The sequence below is a fragment of the Equus caballus genome, chromosome 1, assembly GCF_041296265.1.
Source record: "Equus caballus isolate H_3958 breed thoroughbred chromosome 1, TB-T2T, whole genome shotgun sequence".
NCBI lineage: Eukaryota > Metazoa > Chordata > Mammalia > Perissodactyla > Equidae > Equus > Equus caballus.
Window position 1 is genome coordinate 18,834,248 of NC_091684.1, and position 10,557 is coordinate 18,844,804.

General features: G+C 38.7%; 1 protein-coding gene across 4 annotated transcripts in view; it reads right to left on the minus strand.

Annotated features, from left to right (window-relative positions):
• Positions 1-10,236, minus strand: part of PLEKHS1 (pleckstrin homology domain containing S1) — a 32,402-nt gene extending 22,166 nt beyond the window's left edge. Inside the window, exons 1-2 of one of the 4 annotated variants that reach the window (XM_014733436.3) lie at positions 10,001-10,236; positions 6,412-6,458 (exon numbers count right to left, since the gene is read on the minus strand). In XM_014733436.3, the coding sequence (XP_014588922.1) occupies positions 6,412-6,439 (28 nt within the window). In that variant the 5' untranslated portion in view covers positions 6,440-6,458; positions 10,001-10,236. The remainder of the gene's footprint in view (positions 1-6,411; positions 6,459-10,000) is intronic. The other 3 variants (XM_023639031.2, XM_001498104.7, XM_023639016.2) reach the window with 3 other exon arrangements.
• Between the last annotated feature and the right edge of the window lie 321 nt (positions 10,237-10,557).

A 10,557-nucleotide genomic window follows, 5' to 3' on the forward strand; every position in this document is an offset into this window, starting at 1 on the left:
GCAGTTCACGAACCCCCGATGAAAGCTACATGAAGAAAACTATGCCAACACAGATCATAAGCAAATTGCTCAAAACCAGTGATAAGGAAAAATACCTTAAAAGCAGCCAGAGGGAGAAAAGATATAATACATATTTAGGAAAAAACATAAGGAGGACATTCTATTTCTCACCAGAAACAATGCAAACAAAAAAACACTGGAAGAACATGTTTAAAGTACTGAAAGAAAAATACTGTCATTCTAGAATTCTACGTGCAGCAAAAATATCTTTCAAAAATGAAGAGAATTTCTGAATCAAAACATTTTCAGATATACAAAAGCTGAAGGAATTCATCATCAGGAAGCCTGTACTACAAGAAATATTAAAGGAAGTCCTTCAGGTGGAAAAAAAAAGGATACCAGATGGAAATCTGAATTTATATGAACGAATGAAGAATACTGAAGTGGTAACTGCAGAATTAAATATATAACTTTTTTTATTATTTAAAACACTAAAAAAATTAATTGACTGTTCAAAAACATAGTAACAACGTATTGTGCAGATTATAACATACATATAAGTAAAATGCATTCCAACAATAGCATGAAGGGCAAGAGGGAGAAATGGACATGCACGTTTATAAAATTCTTATACGTGAATTGGTGTAAAATTACTTGTAATAAGATAGACTCTGATATTTTAAAGATGTATACTACAAACCCTGATGCAACTACTTTAAAGTGACAAAACAAAGAGTTATAATTAATAAGTCATTTTATCTCTTGATAAAATGGAATCATAAAAGATACTCAATTCAAAAGAAGGAAGAAGAAGAGGAAAAAGGGGAACAAAGAACAAATGAGAAAAATAGAAAACAAATAACACTATGACAGACTCAAACCTGACTACATCAATAATCACATTAAATGTAAATGGTCTAAACAATTCAATTAAAAGACAGAGACTGTCAAATTGGATGAAAAAAACAAGACCCAACCATATGCTGCCTATGAGAAACACACTTTAAATATAAAGACACAAATAAGTTACAAGTAAATGATCAGAAAAAAGATACACTATGCTAACAGCAGTCAAAAGAAAGCTGGAGTGGCTATATTAACATTAGCGCAGATTTCAAAGCAAAAAATTTTACCAGGGATAAAGCAAGTCTTTTTATAATGGTAAAGGGGTCAATTAATCAAGAGAACATAACAATCCTACACATTTATGTACCCAGTAACAGATCTTCAACATATACAAAGCAAAAACTGATAGAACTGTACAGAGAAATAGGCAAATCCACAATTATAGTCAGAGATTTCAGTACCCCTCAATAATTGATAGAAAAAGTAGGCAGAAAATCACAGAAATATAGTACATGTGAAAACACTATCAACCAACTTGACCTGATTGATATATGTGGAACACATGCAACATTTACAAAGACAGGTCAGACTCTAGTCCGTAAAATAAGTCTCAATAAATTTGAAAGGATCCAAGTCATACAAAGCATGTTTTCAGAACATAATGTAATCAAATTGAAAATCAATAAGAGAAAGATCTCTGAAAAAAATTCTGAAATAAATAACTCTTGGGTCAAGAAAGCAACTCAAAGATAATTCAGAAAGTTTTTTGAACTGGATGAAGTGAAATCATAATATATCAGAATTTGTGTGATGCCATTAAAGCAGTACTTAGGGGGAATTTCATTACACTAAACGACTAGGAAAGAAAAAAACTCTCAAATAAATTACTTCAGCTTCCATTTTAAGAAACTAAAAAAAGAAGAACAAACTGAATCCAAAGCAAACAGAGGAAAGAAAATAATAAAGATGTAAGTGGAAATCAACAAAATAGAAAACAGAAAAACAATAGAGAAAATCAATGCAATCAAAAGTTGATCTCTTGAAGAGATCAATAAAATTAATAAACCTGTATTTTATTTAGCCAGACAGACCAGGAAAAATGAGAAGTGAGAAGACATAAATTACCAATATCAGGAGGAAAGAGGGGACATAACTATAGATTCCACTGATAGATAAAAGGATACTAAAGAAATATTATGAATAAATTTATTCCAATAAATTTGAAAACTTAGATGAAATTGAAAAATTCTTTGAAATATACCAACTAATAAAGGTCGCTCAAGAAGAAATAGATAACCTGACTAACCTTCTGCATCTATTAAAGAAATTGGAATTGTAGTTAAAAATCTTTATGCAAGGGGAACTTTGGGCCCAAGTAACCAATTATACTGGCAAATATGACAGCAAAAGCATGAGCACCAAAAGAAAAAATAGGTAAATTGGACTTCACCAAAATTAAAAACTTTTTTGCACCAAAGGACATTATCAAGAAAGCGAAAAGACAACCTACAGAATGGGAGAAAATATTTGCAAATCATATAGCTGATAAGAATCTGGTATCCAGAATATATAAACTTTTAAGGAAGAAATAATACCAATTCTACACAAAATCTTACAGAAAATTGAAGAAGGAATATTTCCTAACTCATTCTATGATATCGTCATTACACATCCTGATAAAAACTCACAGCACACTAGGAATAGAAGGAAACTTCTTCAACCTGATCAGGGATATCTTTGAGAAGCCTATAACTAACATCATACTTAATGGTGAGAGACTGAATGCTTTTTCCCTAAGATCAGGAAGCAGACAAGAATGTCTCCTCTCCCCTCTTATATTCAATATTTACTGGGGGTTTAGCCAGTGCAATCAGGCTATTAAAAAAAGAAATAAAAAGCATTCAGAGCGGAAAGGAAGAAACAAAACTTTATTCACTGATGATATGATTGTGTATAAAATCTGACAGAATATACAAAAAGCCAATAGAACTAATAAGTAAGTTTAGGAAAGTTGCAGGATGCAAGATCAACATACAAAAACCCATCAGTTGTATTTCTAAACACCAGCAAAACAAACAACTGAAAAGTGAAATTTAAAAACAATATTGTTTACAATATCATCAAAATTATAAGTCCGTCAAAAGACGTGAATGATGTACCCCCAAAATTTCAAAATATTAATGATAGAGATGAATTATTTAGGGATTGACCTAAATAAATGGAGAGATATACCTTGTTCATTGATCAGAAGACTCACTCTCGTTAAAATGTCAATTATCTCAAGTTGGTCTAGAGATTCAATGCAATCTCAATCAAAATCCCAGCAGGCTTTTTTCTTGTGTAGAAATTGACAAGCTGATTCTAAAATTCATATGAAAATGCTAAGTAGCTAGAATAGCCAAAACAAATCTGAAGAAAGAACGAAGTTAGAGCACTAACAATACCTGATTTCAAGAACTATTATAAAGCTATAATAATCAAAACAACATGGCATAAAGATAGACAAATATATCAATGGAACAAAATAGATTGTCTGGAAATAAACCCATGCATACATGGCAACTGATTTTTGACAAAGATGCAAAGGCAATGCAACGTAGAAAGGAGAGCCATCTCAATAAATGACACTGAAACAATAGGATATCCGTATGAGAAACAAATGAACTTGGATCCACATCTATAGATTCAAGGCAATCTCTCTCAAAATCTCAATGACAGTTTTTGCAGAAATGGAAAGCCTATCCTCAAATCATATAGAATTGCAAGGAGCCTTGGATAGCCTAAACAATCTTGAAAAAGAAGAACAAAGTATACTCATACTTCCCAATTTCAAAACTTACTACAAAAGCTGCAGTAATCAAAAGAGTGTGGTACTAGTATAAGGATAGATTCATAGACAAATGGCATGGAATTGAGAGTCCAGAAATAAACTGGTACATCAATGGCTAAATTTTTGTGTGTGTGTGTGTGAGGAAGACTGGCCCTGAGCTAATCTCTGTAGCCAATCTTCCTCTTTTTGCTTGAGGAAGAGTAGCCCTGAGCTAACATCTGCACCAATCTTCCTCTATTTTGTATGTGCGACAGTGCACAGCATGGCTTGTGAGTGGTGTGTAGGTCTGCGCCCGGGATCTGAACCCATGAACCCCAGGCCACTGAAGCAGAGGGAGCAAACTTGACCACTGTGCCATCAGGCCGGCCCCCTAACTGATTTTTGACAAGGACACCAAGGCATTCCATGGGGAAAGAATAGTTCTTTCAACAAATCATGCTGGAACAAATGGATATCCACACGCAAGAGAATGAAGTTGGATCACTATGTCACACAATAAACAAAAATTAAGTCAAAATGAATCATTGACCTTAATGTAAGAGCTAAAACCATAAAACTCTCCGTTTTTGGCATTACAGGGGTAAATTTTTATGATCTTGGGCTTAACAATGGATTCTCAGATATGACATCAAAAGCATGAGCACCAAGGGGCTGGCCCCGTGGCCGAGTGGTTAAGTTCGCGCGCTCTGCTGCAGGCGGCCCAGTGTTTCGTCGGTTCGAATCCTGGGCGCGGACATGGCACTGCTCGTCAGACCACGCTGAGGCAGCATCCCACATGCCACAACTAGAGGAACCCACAACGAAGAATACACAACTATGTACCGGGGGGCTTTGGGGAGAAAAAGGAAAAAATAAAATCTTTAAAAAAAAAAAAAAAAATCTGTGCTTTAAAAAAAAAAAAAAAAAAGCAAAAAAAAAAAAGCATGAGCACCAAAAGGAAAAATAGGTAAATTGGACTTTACTAAAGTAAAAACTTTTGAGCATCAAAAGACATTATCAAGAAAGCGAAAAGACAACCTATAGGATGAGAGAAAATATTTGTAAATCCATATATCTGATAAGATTCTGGTATCCAGAATATATAAAGAACTCTTATAATGCAATAACAAAAAAGATAAACAACCCAATTGAAAAATGGGCAAAGGGCTGGAATAGACATTTTTCCAAAGAAGATATGTAAATGGCCAAAGAGCACAGGAAAAGTTGATGGTGATGTTTTGGAACCAGATAGAAGTGATGGTTGCACAACACTGTGAATGTACTAAATGTCACCAAATTGTCACTTATGCTCATAGCAGCTTTATTGGTAATAGCCAAAGACTGGAAGCAACCCAGATGTTCACCAACGGGTGAACGGATTAACAAATTGTGATACGTCCACACAACGGAATACTAGTCAGGAATAAAAAGGAAGAAACTCTTGATGCATGCAACAACATAGATGAACCTCAAAAGAATTACGCTGAGTGACAGAAGCCAATCAGAAGAGTGTATACTGTAGGATTCCATTTATGTAAGATTCTAGTAAATACAAAGAATTTAGAGCGACAGAAAGCAGAACAATAGGGAGCGGGATTGGGTGCTGGAGAGAAGGATTATGAATAGGCACAGGAAAGCTTTTGGGAGTAATGCATATGTTCACCACCTTGATTGTGGTGACAGTTTCCCAGGCGTATACACATATCGAAACTTGTCAAACTGTACACTTTAAATATGTGCTGTTTACTGTATGTCAATTATACCACAATAAAGCTATTTCAAAATGCTCCATGCTCAAAATGCTTCAAGGGTTGCTAGTCATATGGGGTCAAGGTCTGGCACAATATAAAGCCACATTTCTGCAGCCTCGTCTTCCATTCTCCCCCGTCCTATTTTATATCCATGTTCTCCTCTAACACATCCTGCCCTCGCCCACTTCACTGCTTGGGTTCATGCCATCGCTTTCTGCTGAGATATGCTCTCTTTTAAAACCGACACATCCTTTAGGGTCCAGCTGAAAAGCCTTCTCCATAAAACCTCTCTGGATCCCCCTAACTACTTGCATGCTTTTTCTTCTTTAGACTTCCACAGCATTTTGCACTTATTTCATGATTCCTGTCATAGCCTGATTGTATGTGTTTGTCTTAACTTCTCGACAAAGTTGAAAGTCATTGAGAGCAACGACTCCTATTAATCTGTACATGCACTGCAACATGAAGCACAGTGACTTACTAAAAACAGGTGTTTTGAATAAATGTTTGAAAATATTTATTTTTGAATTGAATTGGATAATTTGGTTTCTAAGTTACTTCATCCTAAACTCAGCCGTTCTAACCACTCACGTGCAGTGAACCGTGTAAACAAGAACAAGAACATTTACACCTTGAGCTACTCCCATAACAAGCCCTGATAACAATTCAGGCAGTTTCTCCACCTGAGAAGTTCATATAAAACTGAGGAAATATTCTCCAGTGTTTTCTGAATACAGTTTGTTGTCAGTACCATCTCCAAGCGAAAAATGGAACATTTGACCCATGAAAATCAGAAAACGTCAAGTTTCTAGATAGGAGAGCTCTTACAAATAATTAATAAATCCAACAGCCTCTGCTACATTCTCCAAACCAAGAGTCATTGTCCCAGAATGCCACCCGTTATCCCTACTAAAACCATCTTCTGTATCCTGGTTAGTTTGATGGGAATCGTTTGTCATTTCCAACAAAAAGTCTTTTCCTTCTGAGAGTATGGCCCTTGGGTACCTGGACTCTTCGGAGCTTTGGCTTCCATTATGCCAGTCTGTTCTCACCTGTCAAAAAGAAGGGTTAAGCGTTAGTTAGTCCTCATACAACAGTATGCTTCACGGACTAGCCACTCGATCATTGAGTATCTAGGATGGTGCTTGTGAGTGTTGCTGAGGTGGGTTATCAGCCTTCCCCTTTCCATTCTTCCTCCCAGGATGACGGTAGCCATGGTAATGAGGACATGTCCAAACAACCTGTGCTCACCTAGTGGTAGTTCTGCGGAGGTGTTATCAGGATGACTGAAGGAGCCGTCTTCCCTGGACTTTCTCTGCTCCTGCTCTGTCAGTGGCTCTGACAAGAGAGCCTTGGGGGAGGCAACACCAAGGAGGAGAGACAAGAACAGGCAGAAGGCAGGGTGCTATGGATCACATACAACTGAGGAAGCATTTCTGGCCAAGAGAAAGTCCAAGACAAGCTCTTCTCCATGCCAGGAACTTGCTCTCTCCAGAAGGAAGTTCCTAAGAGCAAGGATCAGGGAATACTCCTGTTCTTAAACTTCCTCAGCCACTGAGTGGCCCGTTCCCAAGGCTGCCCGACTTGGGGGGCTGAGGCTGAATGGTGAAACTGACTCTGAGAGGTGAGTCCTTTCCAGGACAGCTCTGCCTGCTGGCGATCCCATGACCCACACTTGACCCTGCAACAAGGGGAATCCCACAGGGTGGAGGGCTGCAAGCAGGTGTGATCTTTGAAACAAGAATGTGCTGGTGGCCAATATTTACCTGAATTCAGACTCTCAAAATAGGAGGAAGCACTGAACAGGGCAGTGCCAGGGAAGTTGCAGTGAAAGGGGAGGAGGCAAAGGGCCCTCAGCCATCCAAACTGCACAGTCATTCTTCCCCTCCTGACTCCTCTCTTTCTTCACCATAAATTCATTCATTCCTCCTAAGGTATACATGACTCACAGCAATTCTTTAACCATATCTATATATGTATGACTATCTATCTATCTATCTATATATATATTTTAAATGAAGATGAAAGTCTTAAGGTTAAGACCACAAGTTCTCAAAGTGCACTCTTTCGGTGATTTGTCAGAGGCTTGTGGGAGCTATTTAAAGACCAGTGGGGCTTTCCTGGACCCTGAACTCAGACCTTCCTTGACCAGAGAAAAGTTTTCTCTATTGAGGTATCCCCTGGGTAGGAACAATAGTGATTATCTGAACAAATAACAAGTACCGAAGGAAATCACAGATAAGACCTTTCTGGGGTGTCTGGAGGCAGACGTTGAGGAACTGGTGCCCCCCACCCTCGCCTGGTGCAAGGAGCACAGCTAACTCTGCGCAATGAGCTGTAACCCCAGGAGAGGTGCCAGGCCATCGAGACTGAAGGCCACTGTTCCCTGAGAGAGCAATTCTGCACAAGGAAGAGGAATACAACCTACCTAAAACTTTTCTCACTTCCCCCAAACCACGGACATTAGAAAAAAACTTCACCCCTGAGATTGTGCATCAAATCCATGAAGTTCTTTCCAATTTCAGGGATTTCAATGCCTGAGGCAGAACTAGGGACCGGTGGTTCTCAGCTCACCACCCTTCCCTCCATCCATGCCTGTGGCACTTGGCCACCCCTCCCACGGGGCGTTGAGCCTCGTGAGTGATGGAGTGAGCGATGGCGTTCCTGGATCGGATCAGACGACTGTGCTGGAGAGATTAACTGAGGGTGACATTTTAAAGCAGTGTGTTTACTGCAAGCTCTTTGTTAAAAAGCCAAAAATCATTTTTCTTCTTGATAAAATAATTATTTGTAAAGCCTTTACAGTTTATAAAATGTGTTGTATACATGATTGCTTTGGTGTCTCAGAACTGTCCCGTGAGATCGCTCATTTTACAAATGAAAAACTGCATCTGAGGGAGGAAGAGCCATGGGACGTGGGTAAGGTTCCCTGGCAGAATCCCACACCGCTCTACACTGATGCTCGTGGGCACTCCCGACAACACTCGTGCTCCCTGCACACAGTGGACGGCAAAGGGAGCTTCGGAGGACAGCTCTGGCCTCCCAGGGCCTGCGAAAGGCTCCGAAGTCACACGTAGGGATGCTCCTTCCTCACCTCCCGACCCACCATAAAATGCGATGACACAGGAGGCGGCAGCGTGTTAACTCTGGGATCTGGATTTAAACGTCCTCTCCATCACTTATAAGAGATGTGACCTCGGGTACATTGCAACACCTCTCCACCCCTCCGTGTCTTCATCTGTAAAATGGAAGCGATCATACTACCAGCCTCAGAGGACTGCCGTCAGCATCACCTGAGAGAAGCTGGCAAGGAGCATTCAATATCTAATAGGTGCTCAATAAATGGTACTTGTTAGATCATTTCCAGGTCAGATATTCTATGATTCTGATTGTTTAATAATGACTAGCATTTATTGGGTACTTAATACATTCCAGGCACTTCTAAGCAAAATATGTACAATAGATTTCATATATATGTACATAATGGATTTCATATATATGTACACACACAGGATTGTATACATATAATGTACATATATTTAATATTATCTATATGAATTTCACATTATGTGTTTGTGTTAAAAACAAGACAACAGCCCCAAAATGGAGTCACTTATGTTAAAGCCTCCATCACCAAACTGAGACAATACTTAACTATTACAGTTTTGTCTCTCCTAGAAATAGAATCTTAACTCAGTCACTCAGGAATCACCTAGTCAGTACTGGTGAAGCCATCTGCCTGACAGACCTCTGCCCCTAAAGGAGGAGACCTTGTCGCAAAGAATTCGCTTTTTCCTAGTTCAACTTCCTTGTCTCGCTGCCTTCTGCCAATAAGTCTTTCATTTTGTACGGCTCCTCAGAACTCCTTTCTATCTATTAGATGAGATGCTGCCTGATTCATGAATCATTGAATAAAGCCAATAGATCTTTAAAATTTACTCAGTGTAATTTTATTTTTTAACCTAAGAAATCCAGTATGTGTATACATATATATGAAATTCATTATACACATATATATGAAATCTATTACATAAATTTTGCTTATATCACATAAGTAAAATTGTAGTAACATATATTATATAAATGAAATCTCATTCAATTTCATATATATAACATAACAATACTATAAAGCTTACACTATTTTTACAATGATACATCTTTTTTAGAGATGAGGAAACCATTACTACAGAGATTAAGCAATCTGCCTTTGATCACACAGTTAAAAAGAAGCAGAGGCAGAATTCTAACTTGAAAGTTGGTGTCTGAACCACTTTGCTCTTCCTCCTATCTAAGAAAAAAGAATGAGATCTTTTCATAGTTCCACTTGCATCTCTTGTCATTGCCCCCAAACAAAAAAGCCTTTCAGATTTAGCTCTTTGATCTCTTTCAGGAGAATCTACCCACTATCATTGCCTAACCTGTTCATTGTAATGTCATTTGGGATTCGATGAATGTGATACCAAGAGGTTCTATTTTTCTCTGACTGTATAGCCCAAGTGTGAAGATATAGCCCATAATAGCAATTTTGTTCAATTAAGCTTCCAGATTCCCACAGCCTTGAGAACCCAAACCAATCACACCAAGCAGTACTTACTGGAAGCCAGGCGGTCCCTCGTTCAGTTCTCAGCAGAGGGCCCTGTCCCTGAGTCTCCTGAACTCACCCCTGCTCACTCTGAGCTCTGAGAGCCAGGGTGAAGATTAAGTACAAGCTCTGTTTGAAATGTAAATCAACAGGAAGTTCCCAAACTTCTACCTTGTGGCAGATTTCACTCTTGCCCCAAGTTGAAATGGAAGCTGGTGTCCCAGGGGAAGTCCTGGGCTTTCATTCTTCCTGTGGCTTGGCACGGAACTGCCCTTGGCATTCTAGCTGTCTGGCAAAGAAAAATGAAAGCAAACAAATAAAAAAAATTCCTGCAGATTTTGGACCATAGTCACAATGACTCTTATTGAGGACAGTGCCAGCTCAGCCTTAACCCCCTGCAGTGACTACCATTGAAATAATTCTTCTGTTTCCCACCCATCAGTATCTTCCCAATGTCCTCCTGGGGAAGACAGAAAGGATTTCTTTGTGGCAGATGAGGAAACAAAAGCCTGGCTTCTCCAACATGCTTGCACACGCCAAGGGTCTCCAGGAAGATTTGCTCATTCGTC